Source organism: Pelodiscus sinensis, chromosome 1 (assembly GCF_049634645.1).
Source record: "Pelodiscus sinensis isolate JC-2024 chromosome 1, ASM4963464v1, whole genome shotgun sequence".
Lineage (NCBI taxonomy): Eukaryota > Metazoa > Chordata > Testudines > Trionychidae > Pelodiscus > Pelodiscus sinensis.
In genome coordinates this window covers 218,536,941-218,562,443 of record NC_134711.1, presented here as the reverse complement: position 1 = coordinate 218,562,443, position 25,503 = coordinate 218,536,941, and the positions used below count along the sequence as shown (strand labels likewise).

Here is a 25,503-nt window from a genome sequence, read left to right as displayed (position 1 = left end):
ATTCCTAGACAAAAAACATGTTAAGCTTGAATTAACACATATTGGTTATTTAAGATAAATTATGTTCTGGCATTAAACTCCATGACTCTGTGTGCAATTATTAGACAGTGTCAGAGAGTGTGTGAAAATAAATACTAATTTTGTTTCTGATTACAGTTGTATGGAGGCAGGTCAGTCCAGTTTATATTGGTTCTAAATTATAATTTTCCCTCAAGAGCAGGTTTGTATACTTATGATAAACATATCAAAATATACACGAGGCATTATGCTATTTTTAGAAGTCAAATGAGTGCTAATTATTTCATGTTAAGTTTGATGCAGTGTGGGTAGCCATACTGATCTTAGGATATTAGAGAGATAAAGCTGGTGAGGTGATATCTTGTATTGAACCAATTTCTGTTGGTGAGAGAGAAAAGCTTTTGAGCCACACAGAGCTGATGTACAGATCTAGGAAACATAATCAGTGTTGGAGCTAAATACAAGACGGAAAAGAAACTCATTCAGTGTACTATTAAACAGCTACATCCCATACTTAATGGGGACCACATCCCAAAAGAAATCTTTCAAGAACCCCCTCTTCTGGCCTTCACATAACCTCTCCCAACCTCTCCAAGCTCTCCACAGATCAGGACCCACCAACTCAAAGTGGCACCAGATCCTGCCAGCATAACAGGTGCAAAATATGTAAACGTAGCCCCGCTCCTACTATTATCAGTACCACCCATAACACATTTTAAGATCCATGAGTCCTACACAAGCCTGTCATATCATGTGGTGTTCCTCATCCAGTGTATTAAATGGCCCAATAACAACCATGTGGATAAAACTAATCACTTTGCTCTCAAATGAGCTCACATAGAAAAATGATAAAAAACAGAAAAAAAAACAAATATCTTGTGGGTGAACACTTTTCACTAATTGATCTCCCTCTATGTCTTGACCTGCCAGTCTTCATCCTCAACTGAAACCCTCACAATACTTTCAAAGTCAGGTCTGGATACTTACATTTAGAACTTTGCTTGATACTAAAAATCATGCACTGATTACACTCTGGATTTATGTCTTACTACAATAATATGTCACTCATTAACACTCCACCTCTGCTTTTTCCTCTCTTTCCCCTGCTAGGACTGGAGAGGGGTTAACTGGCTACTTTACCTTGAATAGTTTCTTGAAATCTGTGTAGTTACTAAACAGTATGTTCCACCTTTATATTTATCTGTGATACTCAGTACATTTGCTTGACCTGGAGATCTCTGTGTACACTCAAAAGCTTATCTTTCTCACAAACAGAAGTTTATTCAATAAACAATATTACCTCAGCCACCTTGACTCTATAATGCTAAATTCAATGCAATTATGCCTAAGGATATGATTCTGTCATGGATGGTCACAGATTCTGTGATTTTCCAGGACCTACATGACTTCTTCTGAGGCAGGTTTGGAGTGGAGTCACACCAGTGAGATTGGAGCAGCAGCTGTCAATCAGTGCCTCACAAGCAATGGCAGGGCTGGAAATGTGGCTAACAGTCTGTGCTGGGGCTGTGTGGCTTGCAGTTAGGCCTAGGCTTGCCAGAACTGCATTCCCTCCAGGCTGCCAGAGCAGCAGTCCTATGGTACAGTGAAGCAGCCAGCTGGTGGTCTCTGGGCCACCAGAACAGCGGTAAGAGTTCAGCCCCAAGACTGCCTGAGCAGTTGTTCCCTGGGTCTCCAGAGCAACAGCTAGAATTGAATCCCAAGACCAGTAGGCAGTTGGGCAGGGGGCTGGCCATCAGAGCAGTGATCCTGGGACTGCCGAAACAGTGGACCCTCCCCGCTAGAGTTGGGTCAGCACTCCAGGAGCTGGAGATCAGCTCCTGGTAATGCTCTGACTGTTAGCCTCCTCTTTCTCATGGTATTTTTACCGAAAGTTAAGGACCAATCATGGGCTTCTGCAAAATTTTTATTGCCCCGATCTGTGTATGACCTTTACTAAAAATAATCTTAATTCTATTTATATCTCATCAGCATATCCTTTACTAAATAGTGTGATGCACAGGAAGTCAAAAAATTAAAAATATCAGAGGTTTATTTTAAGCTTTGGAATTGGCAAGATCAAAGCATCTTTTTGTTCTTTGAGCATATCTCTTGCTACTGAGTTCAGATGGCTGACCACCATTCAGATGAGATAAAAACAGGGAAATCCGACTTTTGGACAATTATATTTGCATAGATAAAATAGGCCCATAACTGAGAGTTATGGGAGATAATACTACTTGAACATTTTTCATGCAGATACAGATGAAGCCTCCTCTCTAACACCATGGATTGAGTAACCATAATTCTCTGAAGTCTGTGGAGACAGCTAATAAACATATCATTAAAAGAAATTACCTTTTATCCTATTCTATTCTAGTCACAATTTGGCATAGTAAAAGCTCTGAAACACATTTATAGCCTATATCCAGTTTAGCTCTCATCCTCTATAGCACAGCTGTGAGTTAGAGCTTTTTTGATGCATCACCAAGGCTTAAAAGCAGGCACCAGGCATGCTGTACAGGTCTCATTTTGTACCAAAAATGATTATACCCATAATTCTAGGATTTAGAGCTCTGAAATCAGATGCTTTTCATGATTCCCATAGAAACTAACCAGCTGATTAACGCAAGACACTCTTGTACTTCGATATCGCATTATATATTTTAGAAATGTTCATTTTCTAGCTGTTTTTCTGTCCGTCTGTCAGTCCACCTGTTCCAAAAATCTTCTAAAACTAAGAACTAGTACCACCAAATTTGGTAGGCAGCTTTCTCTTATCATAACATAAAGCAAGATAAGGGGTTGGTTGTGCCAGGACATTTGGATGTGCCTGGTATGTGATTGTTTCTCATACAATGGAAAGGGAGGGGTCTGGCAGGAGAGACAGTTGTACTGCAGAGAGACCACAGGGGGCAGCAACGGGTCAGAGATGGAGACTGGGACAGCTATAACTGCATTGGGCCAGGAGGGGGCAGGTGTAGAGAAAGGGAAAGCTACCTACTATGTATTTCAGAGAGTTTATCTGTGTGTCTGTTTGTATGTGTGTGTTGGTCTGTCCCCTATTCAGAGGACATTCACCCCTCACCCAGGTAGGCCCATTGCAATGGCAGCGGCCATGGATAGGCGCTTCTTAACTGGCTCCAAGCTGCTGCAGCGAGAGAGGGCTGGCGTTGTCCTCTCTCCCTAGGTCAGCCTCCATACTGAACCCCTCTTCCCAGCCCCACCTTACAGCAATGATTAAAATGAAGAAAAACAAAACTTATTTGAGTTAAGAATCCAGACAATGACTGGTAATTTTTCTAGTAGTCTACTGTATATATGTGCAGGTTTCTGTATAGGTTCAACCCCTGATGTATTAATATCATATTGATAACCATGTGAGCACTTTACTTGTATGTTTGCCCCTTTCATCCGCCCTTTGTGTCTCTGGTTGCTTCAGAGTGAAAGTTCTTTGAGGAAGGAGCCATGCCCTCTTGTGTTTGTACAGCTTCTTAAACTGTCTTGGTGCTATTTGAAATGAATAATAATAAATTAGGAGTCATTTGTGAGCAATCTAGATCTGTGACACTGTTTGCTAGGAATAAGATGTATTTTAAATGGAGTAGTTGTAACAAGCATTGGATCTGTATTTTTGTATTGGGTTCCATGCATGTTTGATGTTTCAGTAACGAAAAACAGCGGGTGAATAAGCAATCTTAAATGGTTTTTTTTGCCGAAGAGAATCATTCAAACCATTTTCTTTTGTGGGGAAATAGTCTGCATATGTGCCCACAAACTGCAAGGAAAGGATTGCTGTGTGTATGAACACTCTGTATCTTAAGCATTTAAAACTGACGTGTATTAAATTGTGAATGTCAAAAACATTCTGGCAATGTAACTGCTTGGAAAAAGCATTGAACATATGCAGAGATAACTAAGACACATCCCAGTTTAAAACGGGTGCAGAACTTCTGCTCCGCGAGCCACAAAAAGTTAGTCAAGGTTAGCAGCTGGCAAGCTGCCAGATGGTTTGTTTACCTGAGTATCCACAGGCACAGAGCCCCACAGTGCCCAGTGACTGCAGTTTGCTGCTCCCAGCCAATGGGAGCTGTGGGAAATGGCATGGGCTGGGTCTCCACTTCCCACAGCTGCCATTGAGGTTACGTCTGCACTGTAGCGTTCTTCCGCAAAAGCTGATGCAAATGAAGCATGGAGTCGAATATCGCCGGGCTTCATTTGCATAATTAATTAGCAGCCACTTTTGCACAAGAGGCTTTTGCGCAAAAAGGAGCTGTGTAGACTCTGGCACAAGAGCTGTTCTTCCATATTTACCAGATGGAAAGCTCAAAATCATTATCAGGGGCAGCTCAAGATCAAAATCAGGGGCATCTCTGGCTACATGTTGTAGAGTGCTGTGGTGTCCCAAGTGAGGGCAACCAGAGCACGCAGAGACAAAATGCTTTGCTGTCCCTCATCAAGGTAGGCAAGCAAGCAGGGAAAGCTGAGAACTGGTTGTCTGGGGGGGGGAGGGGTTCCCTTTAAGCACAGGCCTCAGATAGCCTCAGGCAGCAGCCACACAAAGTAACTCCTGACCTGACGCCCTGCTGGACCTGGTTTCGGCCAGCCTTAAATGCAATTCATCATCCACTCAGTGTGGATGCGATATTTCGAAATAGCAAAAAGCTATTTCAAAATGCAATTTGTGTGTAGACGGGTTATTTCGAAATAAGCTATTTCAAACTAAGATATTTCGAAATAACGCTGCAGTGTAGACATACCCTCAGAGTGCATATAAGCTAGTGGTCATAAATTTTCAAAGGAGATTTAACTGAAGTGCTCCAGACAGTAAAACAGGAATTAAATTTGTATTGTCAAATCTTCCTCCCACTTGCTTGCTGAGGTGCTATGCTATTTTCAAGGTTGCAGTAGAAGCAGTCAGTATTCTCCTCAAAAAGGTTTGAGATGAGATAAATGACTGTCTTTAAAAGATCAAAAGGTATTAATAGGCAAAACTTATTGCACCTGACAGGCAGCTGTCAGTTAGAGCTTGTCAATTTCAGCTGCAAACAGTAAGGAAGAAATTCTGTTAACCAGTAATATGCTTAAATCACTACCCACAGCAGGAATACCAATTATAATGCTTATTGCTGAAAGCAGGTACATGGGCTGTTCTGAAATCTTAGCACAACTATCCGACCAGGAGGGAAGTAATGAAGTAAGTGAACACTAGGAAAAAACATGACTCTGTGTACTCCTGCCTTGAACTTTTTTCTGAAGCATGCCGTTTTGCAAGATGGAAAGTCTGGCAATAGTTAACTGTTGCTAAAGGATTGTGGAAGAAAACAAGACTTCACTCTGCGTTTGTAAGCAACTAGTAGCCAGAGGCAGTTTATTCGAGAAATATTGCAAGGGAAGCATGATTCGGACAAGGGGGGGGGGCCTTCTTCGAATACAAACAGTTATGAAGCAGCTTATATACTTTCCCATTACATACAACAATGGCTAGACAATTATCTCTTAGTTCCTCCCAGGTGCTACCATATCTTCAAGGTTCTCACTGGAGTCAGCATTCCATCCTTATCTCCGTATGGAGGCAAGAGGTGAAGGCAGCATCTTATTACAGCTCTCATGTTGTCAAGAGGCAGAAAATTAGCCTGTCTCTTGCTCTCTTGCTAACAAGACTAAGATGGCTGCACACAAATTCCTTTATTCCCTTTTTTCCTGCCTCCACACTCCCCCCTTTTGTGCTTTTAGCACAACTAACTTTCTAAACCTCCATTTTCATTAGGCATTGTATTTCCGTTTCCAGATTAAAGGGATCGACCCCACAAGTTTTGGTTAATTATAACAGCAATACGTGATTAGTACAAACATAAAAGCTATTTCTATTATTACATTTTTTCCACTAACAATAAAATATGCCCAAAATAAGCAAAAGGAATAAAATCATTAATACCCCCAATATAATTATATGATGGGGCTGTTTCATAATCGTAGTAACATAACACAATATATCATAATTAGTACACAAGAGAGATATTCTACGGGCTGTATGGAAAGCATGTGTCTCAATTTGATATGTATTTTGGGGTACATTAATTTGACCTTGTAATTCAGAGATTTTCTGGATCTCTGGTAGGAGTGAAAGCAGATTTTGGAATCGGTCGAGTACTAAGGTCATCCAATTAAAGGATATTTGGAACCTAAGGGTTAATTGTATTTGAAAGCCAATTAGGAGGGCAGTGCATGCTGATGGTACCTGTCCATAAGCACGGAACCCAGACCATGGAAGAAACCGAAACCACCCCCACAGTTTCTCCTTGCCAATATACAATACTTCGCCTCTTTCACCAGGGCCAGTCCTTAATGTCTTTTGTAGTCAGAAATCTCTGGGCTTTGTCGGTGTCAGCAGAGCAGAGTTTTCTTCTTTTTTTCTTGAAACAGTCATGGTTCAGTATCATGCGGGGGAGAGGTTACTAGCACATCACCCTATAATATTTTGGTTCTTATGGCAGATATCGAATGCATGGTAATGCTGTCAGTGGACAAGGGAGAGGTTACTAGCACTTCTCCTTGTACTCGTCTCTTATTGTCCTGCAGGAGGAAAAGCAGGACCAGGAGAGATAGGCTCATCAGCAGTCAGGGTAGGATCATTTTGAGATGGAGAGGTCTTTTTGCAGTGAGCAGCATGGGTCCAGGCCGTCAGCGATGTTGGGGGTTAACAGAACTTGGTAATGGCCTTTCCAGCATGGGGCTAGAGCGGTCTTTTGCTGATGGACCTTTATGTAGACCCAATTTCCTGGTTCCAACGGAGGACAAGGTTGCTCAGAGTCCTTCAGTAAGGCTTCTTTACCTGTGAATAAAGAGACCTAACACATTTCATTAATACTTGGCAGTAAAGAAGATAGTGCGAAAACTTCTGCACGGCTTGTTATGGCACCAGTCATGCTCTGATAAGACCCTGTTGGAATGTGGTTGACAGGGAAACCAGGGTCAAGTTAACTGCTTGCGCTGTTTTCCCAAGGCTGTCTCAAATTTAGGATTTGAGTTGAAAGTTCTCAGCAAGATACCATGGTCTGCCTCAGTTTACCCCTTCAGTTCCTTCCTTTTGACCTTAGGGTTCTTTAACCCACCAGGTTAAGTACAACAATTTCAGGGTTTTTTTTAATTTACACACAGCATCGGTACAGAACCAGCACTATTATAAATGTTAAAATCGAAACTCCCCACATAATTTGGCAGAATACTACCCAAATCCATCCCAAAGTATTTCGTCGCCAGTAAAGGCGCTGCCCGTGATTATACATTTGACCTCTACTGCCTGGTTGAGTGCCGCAGAGTGGTGTGTTTTGGCATGGTCCACGGCTTCCTCTATCTGAGTGTACCTCACACGGCCAATCCCAATATGCCTTTGGGCATAAACCACTGATCTTTGCGTTCAGGGCCAGTAGACCCTCCTCTAGCTACTTACTTCCGCCATGCCACTCAGGATCCCATGTTAGGTTACCTGCCATTGCCGAAGTGCAATAGAGCCGCATCCCGTCAGCAATCAGGATTACCTATCGAGGGACTGTTATGCACACGGTTGGAGATGGGGAGGGGCAAGACCTCCCATTTAGTTCAATAGAGTGGTCTGTCTGGGTAGTCAAACACCAGTAGGTACTGTTCCTTTGGACCAGCTCGGTGTGCATTTGTTTTTCTGTGACGATCAAGTCAAACCTAGACAGATTCATCATGATGTTATATGGGCAGGTATGTAAGATTTCCTTATAGAAGTGCGTGCAACAGTGCCTGGAGTACAGGGAGGCCCTCACATCTTCAGAATAAGTAATGCCCTTGACTCTATCTATAAGCCCCTGCTTTGGTACAGGCAAGGAGGTTACCATTCTGGCTCACTGTGAGTGAGGAATCCCCAGAGGGGCCAAAAAGCAAAAGGTTATACTATGGTCTGTTCAGGTGGGCCTCTGGGTACTCATAGATGGGTACAGGGGAGATGGGGACTCACCACCTCCGTAAGGGCTGGGTGTTTAAAGCTTGCCCTATCCTCCAACATTGGTCTTCTAATTCCTTTAATTTAGTCCCGTTAATTAGCAATCCAATCAGTCTCTGGTCAAAATACCTGGTTATGTCTAATGATGTGGACACAGAGCTGGATAAGTATCAGAGGGGTAGCCGTGTTAGTCTGAATCTGCAAAAGCAGCAAGGAGTCCTGTGGCACCTTATAGACTAACTGAAGTGTTGGAGCATAAGCTTTCGTGGGCAAAGACCCACTTCGTCAGATGCATCTGACAGAGCTTGACAGATCCTTTAAACTATTTAGGATTAATCGGTTGGCTTGGCTAGGCCTCCACGGGCATTGGATATTACTAACAGAGTTTCCAGCCCAAACCAGCCTGCGATAGTATCTGCTAAGCCCTGTTGTTGCCGAATCAGGCGCTTGCAAATTTGATCAGTCAATCTGGTGCACTGCTGATCTGTAGGGCAATGAGGACCTCGACCTGTAAGTGTGGAACATCACCGAGGTAAGGACTGGTGACATTTGTCCTGGTTCTGGGACAGGGGTCTGTTCAGGGCATGATGCACATTCGGGAGACTCTATTTTGTCCGTGAGGACCTGGTTGATGATATCCAAATGAGGGCAAGTCAGTGATGGCTATTGGTTAACAAATAATTGCCATGCCTCAGGGGTTACCTCTGTCTTGGCCTTAGGTGGTAAACCCCAGTGGGGATTAGTTGGTCCCACTTCAATGGCCTGATGTTAGTGTTTAGCTTCTTTCCCACAATATTCCATACAAAATTTAACACAGAGGACTGTGTATTCTTTGTCCTCGTAGTGTCCGTATTGTTACAATAAGCAAAATAATTTTGTGTGAATGAGGGGCGGCCCAAGGCCATGTATTCCCCATCTCTATTAGTGTGTATTTGTTCTATGTATGTGACTTGAAGGCTGGTTACATTGACTGGAGTCACTGTTTCTCTTATGGGACCATAGCATGGTTCTAGAATGTTTTAATAATTATTGGGATCCCATGCAATTTCATAATTCTTGAGGCCTTTTAAGGTGTCAGGCTCCAATGAGTAGTAGGGCAAGTGGCTATTATTGTAACGGTGGGGTTACTAGTTCCCCATCGTTGTGGGCATCGATGTTGTGGGCATTTTTACTTAAATATTCTGATGTCCCACTTGCCCGTGTTGTTTTACTCAGAGATTTCTTGTTATCTCTGGCCAAACCACTTTCATGGTTAATGTGCAAGTTGCAAAGCTAAATATTTCTTTAGTGTGGCAATTAAAGCAAAGTGAACCCAGTGGAGGGGGATTGGTACCCCATTCCCAGTCCTCCTTTTCACGTGGTGCACTCCTTGCTCCTTTCCTTCAGCTTCATAGGAGTAGCAAGAGCTGCAGCAGGAATAGCCTTGCGGCTACTTTCTTTTTATTGTTCACCTGTGGAGACATTGTTAACATTCTCCTAGCTTAAACAATTACCAAACTATTATCCTTTCACTAAATTTTAAAGTTGTCAATTGATTAAGTTTAGAGTTGCCAATTGATTGGGCCCAATTATTAATTTTGTTTTGTTTAAACTCACTCTTCTGCTTTACTCAAATTATCCTTTCATTAGAAAACAATATCCTATACACAACAACATTTGCAAGACATATACCACAATTAAGACACACAAGACTTGGACAGAACACAACTTATTATGTCATGACGAGAGAAATATGGTTTTTATTTTTTTCTTCAGTTGCTCTTCAGCTGGTACCAGCGCTTTCTGGTGTTCTGAAAGACAAAGAAAACATTTCTACCCCCGTCGGGGTAGCACATTATATCTTAGAATACTTTGTCTTTACAGTTGTCCTTGCTAATTTTGGATCAACCTGCTGTTACCCAATGATACGCTTTTATTTTGCATACCAGTTTCAGAGGGTTTGAGTGGATTACTTCATTGTTCAATTATTAAGTTAAAGGTGGCATGACTCAATTTTCCTCTTGTACTGTGGATCAAGTTTAATGTGTGAAGCTTCAAATTATTCACAGGTGGTACTGAAAGGCTTTACTGATATAAAAACTTTTCCTTAGCACAGGGTGTTGGCCAGTTACTGTTCCAGCAAGCAAAACGCTTTTCTTTTCCTGAAACGAATCATATTCAACTTTACAGGTTTACTTATTAGCACTATGTTAATAATAATAGTAGCATTAACTTTTCACATAGGTGCTTATGAATATCTTGTTTGTATTTGGACAATTTACTTCAGGAGACAGTGGATTTTATATTTCTGTGAAATAGTCAGACAGTCTGTATACAGATACCACCCCTCTCGCAGCACTCCTCAAGAAGGATAGCCTCTGAAAGGTCTGCTAGTCTACTAGGTATAAAGAAGCCTTTCAAACCCTAAGTCTTGGGAACCTTCTCAAGAACTGGTGCTCTTTAGCTCCGACTTTGACAAGGGCTTCCTGCTCCAGATAGATTCATGGGAGGTCCGGCTTAGGGTGGTACTCTCAGAAGAGGTTGAGAGGGAGGAACATCCCTTTCTTTATCTTAGCTGGAAGTTATCCCCCAAAGCGTGTATGTATTCAAAAATAAGAACGAAGCCCTTGCTAACAAGTGGGTCATTGAGGCTCTTTGCTGCTATTTATTGGCAGCCCCTTTTTGTCCTCATCACAGACAATGCCCCTTCAGTGGCTGCATAGGATGAAGAATACCAATGCCTGGATTGTTGGTACTTTACCCTTCAACAATATGCCTTCTATGTCCATCACCAGACTGAAAAAAAGCATGTAAATGCACTTTTTCTCCTGCCTGGGGGAGGGTCCAGAGACCAGCCTCCATGATGAGGGGCTTCACTTGATAGAGGAATGTATAGTGAGGCAAGTTGGACTCCTTCTGACCTGGAAGGGGAAGACCGCCCCAAGGGACTCTGGTGGGTAGGGCCAGATCAATCCTGCCCTATCTCCATGATGCAGAGGTGCAAGGCCAGAAGTATAAAGGCTGGAGCTCAGAGTCCTCAATTGAGACCCAGCTGCTGAAGGAGCCGGAAGACTTCCCTGAGCTCCCGAGGTGGGAGGCTGGTATGCACCTCAAGGAAGTGGAAGACTCGCCAAGACTGTCACAACCACAGGTATGCCCACAGGGGAATTTGGGAAGTAGTCCAGGGATAGCTGACCTTTGGCTGAAGGAATGCCAGTGCACAAGTCAATGTGTTGTGGCCAGGATCCCTGCTGAACCAGAGGTTTCTGGGTCTGCCATTGTTAGGGCTCTGGGCTGGAATGCAGTGGGGCAGGTGGACCTGCCTCCCCACCCCCTTTAACCTCAATCTGTGGATGGCAGTCTCCCCTTGTTTCTGGGCAAAATGACTGTGCTTGTCAGCTCTCTGCCAGAGCTAGGAGACCTGACTGCTGCTCAGTTGGGGTATGTCTACACTACAAAGTTAGTTCGAACTAATGGACGTTAGTTCGAACTAACTTTCATAGGCGCTACACTAGCGCTCCGTTAGTTCGAATTTAATTCGAACTAATGGAGCGCTTAGTTCGAACTAGGTAATCCTCATTTTACGAGGATTAAGCCTAGTTTGAACTAGCTAGTTTGAATTAAGGGGTGTGTAGCCCCTTAATTCGAACTAGTGGGAGGCTAGCCCTTCCCAGCTTTCCCTGGTGGCCACTCTGGCCAACACCAGGGAAACTCGTCTGCCCCCCTCCCGGCCCCGGACCCCTTAAAGGGGCACGGGCTGGCTACGATGCCCGTGCCAGGTGCAAGCCTGCCAGCACCCAGCCAGCAGACCCTGCACCTGGCACGGATCGAGCCACCCACCCTCTGCCACCCAGCCCTCCGCCTCTGCCCGGGACCAGGCTGGCGGCTCCCGGGAGCTTGCCCGGGACCGCAAGAGGCGGGCACCCGCCTGGGCTAGTGCGGACATCGTGGACCTCGTCCACGATCTCTGCACTAGGCACAGGAAAGTGGCCGTCTAGGGCAGGAGAGCTGCCAGCCTGGCCACCCAGGAGCAGGTGTGCATGAAAATCAAGGGGCATGAAAATCACTGAGACCCCCGACCCTGAGCCCTGAGCTTACAATGGCCATCCTGGGTCAGACCAAAGGTCCATCTAGCCCAGTAGCCTGTCTGCCGACCGCGGCCAACCCTAGGGACCCTGGAGGGGATGGACCGAAGACAGTGACCAAGCCATTTGTCTCGTGCCATCCCTCTCCAGCCTTCCACAAACCTTGGGCAGGGACACCACTCCTACCCCCTGGCTAATACCACTCCATGGACCCAACCTCCATGACTTGATCACACTTCCCTTTAAACTCTGTTCTAGTTGTAGCCTTCACAGCCTCCTGCAGCAAGGAGTTCCACAGGTTGACTCTTTGCTTTGTGAAGAACAACTTTCTGTTACTAGTTTGAAGCCTGCTACCCATTCCTTTCCTTTGGTGTCCTCTAGTCCTTCTTTATGGGAACTAATGAAGAACTTTTCTGTATGCACCCTCTCCACACCACTCATGCTTTTAGAGACCTCTATCCTGTTCCCCCTCCGTCTCCTCTTTTCTAAGCTGAAAAGTCCCAGTCTCTTTAGCCTCTCTTCATCTGGGACCTGTTCCCAACCCCTGATCATTTTAGTTGCCCTCCCCTCTCCCAGCCTCTCTCTTCCCCTCTCCCACCTCCTTTTCCCAGTCTCTCCCAGTTTTGTTCAATAAAGACAGATTCCATTTTGGAACACAATTGTCCTTTATTTTGTACATCAAGAAAAGGGGCTAGGGAAGGGTAAGTGGAAGGAGGTGAGGGAGGAATGGGGTACGCGACCCCTATGGGGAGGTCTGGGCTGGCTCTGCGGGCTTCTGGGGGTGGAAGTTCTCCTGCAGCCCCCCAATTGTCCCCTCTCCCCAGATGGCAGCCTGCAGCAAGTGCAGCCGGTCTGATGGCCGAGTGCTGTGATGTGCCCAGTGTGGGTACTCCGGGCAATCCAAGCCAGGACTGCTTTGCAAGCGGGACACCTCTGAGAATTGTCTGTCCGGGGTGGGGGTTGGCACCCTTTAAGCACAGCCCTCGGCTAGCCTGAGACAGCATCTCCACGCTCTAAGTCCTCCTCTGATGCCCTGCCGGCACTGCTTCCGGCCATTCTTAAGCCTGGTTCAGGGTCCACTTAATGTGGACATGCTAGTTTGAATTAGCAAAACACTAATTCGAACTAGTTTTTTAATCTGGATCCGTTAGTTCGAATTAGCTTAGTTCAAATTAACTAATTCGAACTAAGTTAGTTCGAATTAACGTTGTAGTGTAGATGTACCTTTGGAGAATACACCTGAGCACTTGAACTGCCAGTGGTCCTGCTCCGAACACGGACCTGACCACATTGACTGCTCCTCACTTAAATATAGGCCTCAGCCCCTGAACTGTTTTCTGGCCCTCCTGAACTAGGGAGAAGGCATATTGACTGCTTGCTTAGTCTGTGGATAAGCCTGAGTGCTTGGAGTGGTTGTTGCCTGGGCCAGGCTGTTTACCTGTTTGGCCTGCTTATAGTCAGGAAGATTGGCCTCACTCTGACTCTGTATGGCACCAGAATCTGACCTAATCCAGTACAAACCCACAAGGCTTCCTATATTCCAGAAAATTCCAACAAATCATAAGGGCAAGAGTGACACTCTGTACCTTGCAATACATTGATTTCTTATTAAAAACATGTTTAAGGATTTTTTTTCCTCACAAAGCTGTATCCACTGTTTTACAAAATTAGCCCCAAAAAAGCCACTAAAAACATAGGCAGAGGGGCATAAGAGAATAGAAATGGGTATGTCTACACTACCCCGCTAGTTCGAATTAGGAGGGTAATGTAGGCATACCGCACTTGCAAATGAAGCCCGGGATTTGAATTTCCCGGGCTTCATTTGCATAAGCGGGGAGCCGCCATTTTTAAAACCCCGCTGGTTCGAACCCTGTGCAGCGCGGCTACACGGGGCACGAACTAGGTAGTTCGAACTAGGCTTCCTAGTTCGAAATACCGTTACTCCTCATTTAACGAGGAGTAACGGTAGTTCGAACTAGGAAGCCTAGTTCGAACTACCTAGTTCGTGCCCCGTGTAGCCGCGCTGCACGGGGTTCGAACCAGCGGGGTTTTAAAAATGGCAGCTCCCCGCTTATGCAAATGAAGCCCGGGAAATTCAAATCCCGGGCTTCATTTGCAAGTGCGGTATGCCTACATTACCCCGCTAGTTCGAACTAGCGGGGTAGTGCAGACATACCCAATGAGAGCCAAGGACCAGATTATTCCCTCCCACAAGAATCCAGATGAGGGGTAAAAATTATAGTCTATTTTTGGAACTTTGTCTATAGAGTAGAATCTGAATTAAATGTAAAATTTGAGTTACCAATCCCGAGATATATTTCCAAATAATCGTTTTAGGGGTGTTCATCTTTATAGCAAAACTTTTTCTGGAGAAAGTAGATGAATTAATGAGGAAAAATTCGTGTAGTCCATCAAAAACAATTTTGATGGAAACATTGTGATGAGCTCTAGTCGGTGTATGCTCAGAGAATTAAGACAACATATTTTTTATTTTATTTTTCTGAAATATATGCTGTAGGAAATAGTTTGGGCAAGTTGTATTGCCTATGATACACAGGCAGTCAGAAAAAATGATCTCAGTGATCCATTCTGGCCTTTGGAATCTATGAATTCTCAGCAAACAGAAGGGATAGCATTTTTTATCACAGAAACAGCCATGATTTCTCATGGAAACAGCCGTAGCCAACAGGAAGGGAATGGGGTGGATAGATACATACATACACCAGAATAATGTATTTGTTTGTTTTTCTTTAGAATGCAACATGGGTTTCATAGCAGTTCCTTTCACTAATGGGCTTTAGACAGGGGTTTTCAGCTCTTTAGGGCTGAAAAAAGAAACCCTTCTTAATGAAAAGGGTAATGTTTATTGCATTGTTTTGCTGACCAGATGCCTGCTAATACTGTGTTTTGGGTATGGGTTGGGTTTTGTTTTTAACTATCAGAAGTTGACCATGTATAAGCACTATAGTATGGGGAAATGAACAACAGAGGGGAAAAAAAGTCTGACCGGTGTGTTACAAGGAGCCAGCCTAAACACACTGTTCCCTAATTGCTGTTATGGTTCAGTTGAAATTGACAGCATGTGGAGTATCATAACTATAAACTCAACCTATCATTGTTAGTACTGAGTAGTGTCCCCCACACTAGGATTTTAATGCAAAAATCCATACTTATCTAAGATTTCCCTTCAAAGCCTTCTGGATTAAGACATATATATTGTCAGATCCCCTGAGGAGCAAAACTGAAGCTCTGTTGTCATTGTTGTGGGATTTTATATTTTATTGGAAAATAATCCAATGAGGAAATGGCTTGAAATGAGTGGATACTATTACTAGAGAAAATATTCTTTTCCAAATCTCCAAAATTTTATATTAGACATAGTTTTTGTGATACTGCAGGTTGAACTTCGCTGGCCTGGCACCCTCGGGATCTGAGCAGTCCCAGATGAGGGAATTTGCTAGACCACGGACGGTCCCCTGCCACCGGCCCCCTAAGCCTGCTGCCCTTCCCCGCTTTTGGGTCCTTCAGCCCCGCTGCCAGCCGGGCGACAGGGCTGCATCAGCTCCGCTGCCATAACTGCTGTAGTCCCAGACAGGCATCCCCTGCTGGGCTGCGGAGGCCAGCCTTGCTGCCAGCCAGGCAGCCACGGCTCTGTCCCCACTGCCAGGCCAGCACGCAGCCTCACTCGGGCTGCCGTGGCACAACCCAGCTGTCAGGCCAGCACGCACTGGCTGCCCCTTTCCTGCTACCACGGCTTCGCTGCTGCTGTTGGTCTGCTGAGGCTCTGGCCCTGCTACCATCAGCCTCCCCTTTCACGGGGATCTCAGATGCTGGCATTCCTGCCTCAGGGGTCTCTTGTTCACCTATATCCATGGTCTTGCTGGATGATCGAGTCCCAGTTTAAGGAGGTGCTTCCTGTATTATATTTGTTTCAGAATGATGGCACTCTCTCTCTCTCTTTCTCTCTCTCTCTCTCTCTCTCTCTATATATATAACATATATATATATATATTCCCTATTGCTAATGCTAATTCTATGATATATTAAATGTCTATATGCTGAGTGTGTCAAGAAGAAAGTTGACTAAGCATCTTGTTTGGTTCATGGATTGTATATCTTTTACACTATTCATTTTTCTAGGGTTTTCTGGTAGGTCAGAGAGAGCCTGAATTGGTAATGATAATGTGCAGAAATGAAGGCAAGTGGCCAGGCTGTTGTAGAACTTGACTTTATACAATAGTCATACCAGTGTTTTTTGAACAGTTATAAGAACTAATCTAACTTGACAGTATTTCTTACTTAGAGTATGTATTAAGTGACATATCTAACATGAGGTTTCAGGATTGCTCTGTAAATGATTTTATAATAGCCTCTTCCTCTATATAATATTTCTTCTGTTCTGTAGAGCAGCGTTTCCCAAACTATGGGTCGTGGCCCGATACCAGGCCACGGGAAAAAAATACCGGGCCTCAGCGTGGCTGCCGGGAGGGCGGGGGCGGGGTGGGGCGGGCTGGGGGGAGGTGTGTGTGTGTGGGGGGGGAGAAACCGGCCGCCAGGAAGCAGGGTTGGGGGCAGCGGGGCTGTCTGGAAGAGATCAGGGTGAGCGGGTGGCCGGCGGAAGCTGGGTTGGGGGCAGCGGGGCTGTCTGGCGGAGATGGGGGGGGTGGGTGGCTGGAAGAAGCAGGGTTGGGGGCAGCGGGGCTGTCCGGCGGAAATGGGGGGGGGCGGGTGGCTGGCGGAAGTAGGGTTGGGGGCAGTGGGGCTGTCCGGTGGAGATTGGGGCAGGTGGGCAGCGGAAGCAGGGCTGGACGGGGGGCAGGGGGCCTGGCCAGGGGAGATCAGGAGGAGGACTGGAGAACCAGCCTCCAGAAGAACAGCTGGCCAGGGGACGGTGCGGGGGGACTTGACGGAGGGAGATTGTGAGAAGGAGGATGAGAGAACCAGCCTCCAGAAGCACGGCTGGATGAGGGCAGTGGGATGGCCAGGGGATGGGGCGGGGGTGGGGAGGGATGCTGGACAGGGGAGATCGTGAGGAGGAGGACGGGAGAACCAGCCACTGGAAGTAGGGCTGGACGGGGGCAGCAGGGCTGGACAGGGGAGATCGGGAGGAGAAGGGGCGGGGGAACGAATCAGCCAGTGGGAAGTGGGACTGACCCGGGCACATGCAGATCCAGGCACACAAGTGAATCTGGTCCCAGGGATTCCATTTTGCCCCCCTCAAATACCAGACTGTCCGGTACAAAAACGGACACCTGGCAACCTTACCCCTCCTTGCACCCTCCCTCCTAGCCAGATACCCTACCCCCAGTCTGCTCCTACTCCCGCCTCGTGGAGTGCTCATGCAGTGCCAGGTCCCCCAACCCCTGGCCCAGGCTGGGCATAGGATGCAGCCGGGTGAAACACTGAAAATTTATTCATTTTTCATTCTTTTTTTTATATGTGTTTATATTTTTGGGCTGCAAAAAACAGTACTGGAAAAAAAAATGGGTTCCAACTAAAGTTAAAAGTTTGGGAAACTCTGGTCTAGCCAGCTTTCTATCCATCTTACAGTCCATTTCTCTAATCCATATTCCCTTAACTTGCTGACAAGAAGATTGTGGGTGACTGTATCAAAAGCTTTGCTAATGCTGGCACTGGGGGCTCTGGGAGGACCAGAAACAACTTATTTGGATATTCATCATTTGCTTAATGAATATGAAAATATGCAAATGAATGTTACTGGTTCTCCAAAAGCTCGTGAATGGATTTACTGGTCCCCATGTCAAAAAGTTTGGGAACCCCTGCTGTAGATTCTACATGTAAAAAGGCTATCTTGCTAGAATTGTTAGAAATGTTGCTAGCATTTTATTTCTGTTGAAGTTATTTACTTGTAGGTGTTCTGTTTATTTCATTTTCATTTTTGTGTTTCAGGAACACTGATGCACCATTTCTTCTTTTCCTGTCCTACCTTCAAGTCCATACTCCTCTATATGCATCAAAGGATTTCAAAGGAAAGAGCAAACATGGATTGTATGGGGATGCAGTAGAGGAAATGGATTGGAGTATAGGTATGTTGCACATTTTTCTTTAGTGAGCTTAAACATTTTCAGAGATGTTTCTTTATTCTTCATTAGAAATTTGTGACAATTCTACTGCATGCAAAATCTGCTCTGGTAAGGGAAAGTGTCATGGGGTAGGTGTGCCCTGTCCCCTCTTGGGGCAGGGCGAAATAATTACGTCCCCATGGTCATGTCCTTACATGCAGTGCAGCATAGCCTAACAGCCAGTGTCAATCACAGGAACCTTTGTGTATAGGATGGTGCGGCCTAATGACTAGAAACAGTCCCGTAGTCCTTAGATGCAGGATAGTATTGCTCAATGGCCAGAGCCTATAGAACAGCTCCTAGATGCAGGACAGTCTGTCCCTATGGAGAGAGAGTCTATATAGCATGTCCAAGATTAATTTCATTACTGGTGTCCAGTACCTGGTGAGTTAGAGGGGACTGCCACTAATAGATGCTGACCTCACTTGGATGGAAGGTAACACTCACACATCCTCCCTGTGTCACTTGCTACCACACTTCCATATGCTGGAATCTTTTGAACATCGGGGTTCTCAGGCTCCTCCCCACTCCTTGCAGCTCCATCAGCCACAGTCCTCCAGTCTCTCTGGGTCTCTGGTTCCCTCCGGCAAAGACTGTGATGGCTGCACAGCTGGATTCTCTGTCCAAAGGCCTTGGTTTAATTTCCAGTTGGAGCATGCTCAGCAGGGCTCCAAGGGCATGGCCTCCTCTGTCCAAAGAGTGCTGTTAACCCTCACAATACCAGTGTGGGACAGACACACCTGATAACAGAGGACTAAACAATTGACAAGTATTAATACTGATTACTTAGATGTTGTCATGCTCATATATAATTGACACTGTGTCCCCCTTGGTATCATATCATTCTGCATGCTCTAAGTCATCAGAGGGAATGCTGTGTTTAGTAGATTTCATAGGACTATCATCATCAAAAGAACAAAAGATAAAATAATTGCCAAGTCTTAATAGGTACTGTTATTGCTAGTTCTTAGTAAATACAATATATAATGAATAATTCTTCTTTATTGGTGAAATCAGTCAAGTGGGGTCCACTTCTCTGAGCATAATACAACCAAAGGCAAGTAAATCACCTGTCAAGGCACAGACCCTCTGATCTCGCAGAGTAGCAAGTCATCAAATTGTTCAGCAGGCTTGCTTTATTTCTGGTCATATTGGGATGACTGTCCATTTCTAGAGGTAATCACCTGTGAAAACAACTCCAAGTTCATATCTGAAGCAATCAAGCGAAAGAATAACAGTACTAAAAGATAATGATCATCTTGCATTCCTCTACCCCACCTATCCCAAACCAATTCTGGTTTTAGTGAAGCCAAGTACAAAATCACTTTCTTCAAATAAGCAACATTTACCAAATTATTATAAACAGACTTTCATCTCAATATTAGAATCATGCTTAATAATACACTTTCATGCAATGTATTTTGATAGGAAGCATGTAGAGTTCAGCTTCATACACATTTCTATTCATATTAGCCATAAAAAATTCTGACTGCAAATAGCAAGGGATGAATGGCTGGGATGATTGTTCAACAAGTGACATAAAGGAATTTGTAATATACATAGGTCAGTATTTGAATACATAGGTAAAATATGGAAGTTATGATGAATTTTAAATGGGATGAGTATACTTCTTGTAGGCAACTGGCCCTCAGAAACTGCTTTCTATATGAAGATTATTAACGTGAGGAAGACTTGCACTGAATCTTCCTTACTCTGTTAACTTTCCCCCTCCTTCAGGTGCCATCATGCACTCTGGGTACATCTAGACTGCAAGCTCCTTTCGAAAGAAGCTTTTTCGAAAGAGCTCTTTTGAAAAAGTTTCTTTTGAAAGAAAGCATCCACACCTCAAAACTGGACTGAAAAAGCAATCTGCTTTTTTGAAAGAGAGCGTCCAATCTGCATGGACGAGACCTCAGGAGGTCAATGAGTCCGGTCCCCTGCCCAAAGCAGGACCAAGCCCAACTAAATCATTCCAGCCCACGGCTTTGTCATGCCAGGGCTTAAAAACCTCTAGGGATGGAGATTCTACCACCTCCCTAGGTAACCCATTCCAGTGCTTCACCACCCTCCTGGTAAAATGGTTTTTCCTAATATCTAACTTTGACCTCCCCCACTTTAATATTAAGTACTTAGAGCAGGGGTGTCCAAATTTTTTTCAAAGAGGGCCAGATTTGATGAAGTGAACATCAAAGAGGGCCGACCGTTTTGCCTGACATTCTTTGAACCATTAAAATTAAATGCAAATTAACTATTTTATGCAAAGTTTATTGCAAACAGCATACTTTTCATTTCATCACATGGATGACAAATCTAAACAGGTGTTAAATCACTCTGCCTTTCATATCTGAAGGCCAGATGAAAAAAAAATCCAGGAAGCTGAAATATATGTCAGGAACATTGTAAAGTACATTACATATTATTGGTAATAAAGGTTGTCTGTCAACTTTTAAGTTCAAAAAATATGAACAGGAACATAACACCAAGTATACATGTTGTGTCCAAATATATTTATAACTGATTTAGACCAACTGACATTAACTGAGATTTTACAATGTATTCATCTCAATACATATGGATTTGTTGGGGGCCATAAAAGATAGATATTGCCAAATTACCTGTGGGGCCTTATTAAACCGAACACGGGCCGCAATTGGCCCACGGGCCGGACTTTGGACATGCCTGACTTAGAGTAATGTGTGTGCTGATCACTGAGCCTGCCTACCTGGTCCCTGGGGTGCCTCCCCGCTGTCTCCTGCTCAGCTGGTTCAGCATCTTTGTCTCTCTGCTAGGGGGCTGTTGCCACCATTTTGTACCTTGCCTGAGGGAGACCAGAACTTCTAGCCCAGCAGAACACGGTGGTGGGGTGCCCCAGAGGGCAGGTGGGCAGACTTAGGGGCAAGGTCAGCACACCGGAAGAAGCCCCAAGGATACCTCTGTGATTGAACCCATCACACCAACTGTTAAATAAATAGTTTTCTTTCTTAATTTTAGCAGGGGAGTTGATACTAAGGCAGGTATATGGAATGGTTTAAAAAATGTTTTATATTTGAAGCATATTAAATTGATGCTTGATGATTATGATTACAATCTATGTCCCAACAACTAAGTACAAGCTTTCAGGATAAGTTTAAGATCCTATATTTCTACTGCTTATGCATGTTTCATGTGTACATAATAGATTCCAGTACTTACAGAATTTACAGTTTTAATGCTGCTTTGTATGACATGCCTTGCAGGGTTATTCTCTGACTTGTCAACATTTTAAAGTTATTTCAATGTAGGCCAAGTACTTTATTATTTATATTAATTATAGCTTATAATTGTAGCAGGTAAAATAACTGTAAAAATGAAGGAGGATGAGCGAACTATAATCTCTTTCTCTTGCTGTATTTTTTAAAATAACATAGTAGTGGATTTAATGTAGGACTCTGAATGGATACATGATGACATTATTTAAGATAAAAATTAAACCACACTAATATAATCACTACTAAGAGTTCTGGAGCCCCCTTCAGCCTCAAATTACAGCTCTCTGAAGACATACCTCTTTAGGTACTATCAGAAGTAGAGTTCTCTCTTCTGTTCTTGCAGTGGGGGGCCCTCTAACAGAGAGCCTTTTATTCCCTTGTAGAAAATCAATAGTACATAGTTCACACATAGGGAAGTGATAGGAAATATTAACGATGTAGGTGTAACTATTACATTGGGTGTCTTTATGGATTATATAAAGAATTCCATGAACTTCCAAATAAAATGAAAAAGAGACTCCACTCCCTCACAGTATTGCTAAGTAGATGAGGTCAATAAGGTGTACTTATGATGCTCATTAAGAAATGGGGAAGGAAAGAAACCATTTTGCATATGATTTTTTTGGGGCAGGGTGGGGAGGAGAGATTTCCTTAATACTCTGGATAGTTATTGTAGTAGAGAAAATAAAAAGGTCCTATAGTCAGTTCACATATAAAAATGGAGATTTCTGGATGTGATAGGATTCAGATTTGGAAAATCTGGCTAACTACAGGTACATATGAGCAAGATACTTAGATTATCCTATAATGGTGACCGGCTGTGGGCATGGTGTCTTAGACAGTACTACCCCATTAAGCAATGTTGGCTTGTTCTTGGTGCATTCTGAGTAAATGGTATGTCACAAAATATAGGCAAAATTTGATGAAGAGGCATGTAAGAGCGACAGTGGACAAGATTTTCAAGTGTTTATTTTGGATGCCCAGCTTGAAAAATTTTAAAATGACTCTGAAAGCACTGAATAATCACCACTGATAATCTAGCTCTTTTAAGATGTACCAAGTTGAACAACAAAAATTAAGGCACTCAGAATGACTCAGGGTGAAATCCTGCTCCATTCATACCCATCTGAAAATCCTAGCATAGCATAGACTTTATGTTCTGATTATTCAGTTTCACCAGAAGTGTTACCAAAATTCAGATCTCAGATTCCATGAATGTGATATGGAGAAACTTTGGACTTTACAATCATAATTACTCTAAATTTTATGGAGAATGAGTCCTAACACTGACCTTTCCTGCTGTATAAAGTCCAGAAAATGAATTTAAACAAAGCAGTTAAAAACATGGGGCAAATGTTACTTCTGTCTTTCCAAAAGTAGTTTACAAAAGTATGTTTTCATTATGTATATTTTTACTAAGAGAGTGTGGTATTTGAAATTGAAGAATAAATAGTCTGACTTTGTTTATTTGTTCATCTATTATCCTTCAAGTCTGAGCTGAGCAAATAGTAAAGTGAACAATAGCAACTTTTGGCTAATAAACCGAAGACAATGATTTCAGAAATAAGCCCTTTGAGCTATTTAGTTACGTAGGGGACAATCCAGTTTGAACCTTGCATAAGACAGGTCATAGAATTTGCTTGAATAAACTATGCCTATCCAAAAGATATCGATTCTTCATTTTCAAACCTGAAAAAGATGGGTAATCCACAACTTCCCTTGCTAGTTTGTTTCAATGGTTAATAATCATCCTTATTTTTAAAAAAATATAGTATAAGTTCTTGTGGCCTTTTGGAGTTACTGTTTAGCCTAGATCCCCACGAGTGTCTAGAAATACTCCCTTCTACTTCCAGCTTGTTAGGAAACATCTCCCCTTCTTTTCAGGTGAGGTTCTGATCACAGCAGTTAATATATTTATCACTTCCAGACTGAATTACGCATTGGGCTCAATCTTTCGCATTAACTTCAGTTGTTTTCAAACCAGCTGAGCATCTGACCCACAGTTAATGGGTCTGAAAGTAGAAGTAATGCACAATTCAAAATTTGGCAAGTTGCCTCCTTAATAGGATGGGCTGCTATGAGCATGTTACTCCACTGTCTCGATCTCTCCAGTGCCTCACACTCTGATTTTATTGACAGTTTGAAGCTTGATCTTCCAATATATCAGTGGCTCGAAAACTAGTCTTATCATTGGCCTCATCTTCTGCCAGAGAAATAATCATCATCTGCCAAACTAGGTGTGCTCCTTTTGCAACAGTGCAGGTTTTGGAGTCCAGGAAGAAGCATAGAAGGGGAGAGCAGCTGAAAGTTTATAAAGTCAACTGTGGATCTCACTACAATTTTTTTTGTTTTCTGTCTATATGATGGGCATATAAAAATGATAAAATAAGTATGAGATGCTCCCAAGGGCTTTCAGAGAGTGAGATGATGACAGCTGTATATTTAAATGATGCTTTTCAACTGAAAGTGCTTAACATACACATACACAAACATGTATATTCAGCTGTTAATGAAATGCAACAGTTTGTAAGCCCTGAGAGAATAATACTTTTATTAGTAATAGCCAACATGGATTTGTCAAAAATAAATCATGCAAATCAACCTAATTTCCTTCTTTGACAAGGTTATTGGTCTAGTGGATGAGGGGAAGTTGTAGATGTGATATAATATGTTTTAATAAGGCTTTTGATACAGTCCCACACCACACATTCATGAGAAAACTAGGAAAATGTGTTAAAGATGAAATTTCTCCTAGGCTGGCAAAAAACTGATTGAAAGACCAAAGAGGTACTTATCAATGTTGTTCTGTAAAACTGGGAGCATGTAGCTAGTGGGGTCATGCAAAAGTGTGTCTGGGGGATGGTACCAACTAATATTTTCATTCATGACTTGGAATGGAGAGTGTGCTTATAAAACCTGTTGATGACACTGAGGTGGGAGGGATTGCTAGCACTTTGGATGACAGGATTAGTATTCAAAACAGCCTTGGCAATCTAGAGAATTTATCTGAAATCAACAACATGAAATTCAGTAAAGTGTGAAGTACTTCAAATGAGAAGGACAAATCAAATGCACAGCTACAGGATGAGAAATAACTGGCTAGCTTGTAGTGCTGCTGAAAAGGATATGGAGATTATAGTGAATGACATATTGAATATGAATCAGTAATGTCAGTGCTGTTACGAAAAACATTACAGGTTGGACCTCCCAGGTCCGGTATCCTTGGGACTTGACCAGCCCTGAATAAAGGAGTTTGCTGGACAAGGAGGAGGTCAATTCCGACTCCCTTGTTGCTGGCCTTCAGGCTCCCCTGCTGGCTGCTGGGCTCCACTGCTGGCCCCAAACTGATTCTGCTGTCAGCCCTGGCCACTGGGCTCCCTGACCTAGACAGTTGGCTGGGTTTCCCTGCTGGCCAGTAGCAGAGCCCAGCTGCTGTCCTCACTAGCATCTAGACTCCCAGCCGGTCCCTTGCTCTCATCCACCTGCACTCTGCCCAGCAACATCTGTAGTCCATGGATGTTGCCAGACCAGAGTTCTGGACTGGAGAAGTTCAACCTGTGATATCATTCTGAGATGTATTAACAAGAATGTCATATATAAAACATTGCATGTAACTATCATGCTTTACTAGGCACTTGTGTGGCCTCAGCTGGACTTCTGTGTCCAGTTCTGGACACAACACTTCAGGAAAAATGTGAGCTGTAGTGAGACAGAGTGGCCTCCCTATGAGCCTGAGAGCAAGGGACTACTACGTTCCCCAAACCATCCCCACTCCCTAACCCAGAAGTTGAGAGGCATGACAGGAAGTATGAAAGTTAGGCCCTTCAGCCCCCCTTGGCAGGAGCCAGGGAAGGAAGCAGGTACCCTCAGCAGAACTCTGGACCTGAAACTGCACTGTGTAGAGCCCTGCTCCCCGGCCATGGAGAGGAGTTACTGTCAGCCATATAATCTGAGGAAATGGAGGACTTTTGGACACTCGAGCCCTATCCCCAGATTGTGGTAGAAAGTAGCCCAGGAAAACCAGACTTTATTCCAATTGTGCTGTCAGAGTGAGGCAGCATGTTCTGGTGCAATTCCCACTGTTTCAGTAGAGTAACCATTCACCACTGTTAGTGCTCTGG

At 43.8% G+C, this 25,503-nt stretch overlaps 1 protein-coding gene across 5 annotated transcripts in view; it reads left to right on the top strand.

Moving 5' to 3' along the window:
* STS (steroid sulfatase) overlaps positions 1–25,503 on the top strand; it is a 187,368-nt gene that overhangs the window by 58,779 nt on the left and 103,086 nt on the right. For all 5 annotated transcript variants that reach the window (XM_075915380.1, XM_075915349.1, XM_075915356.1 and 2 more), the window contains one exon: positions 17,962–18,098. In XM_075915380.1, coding sequence (XP_075771495.1) covers positions 17,962–18,098 — 137 coding nt within the window. The remainder of the gene's footprint in view (positions 1–17,961; positions 18,099–25,503) is intronic.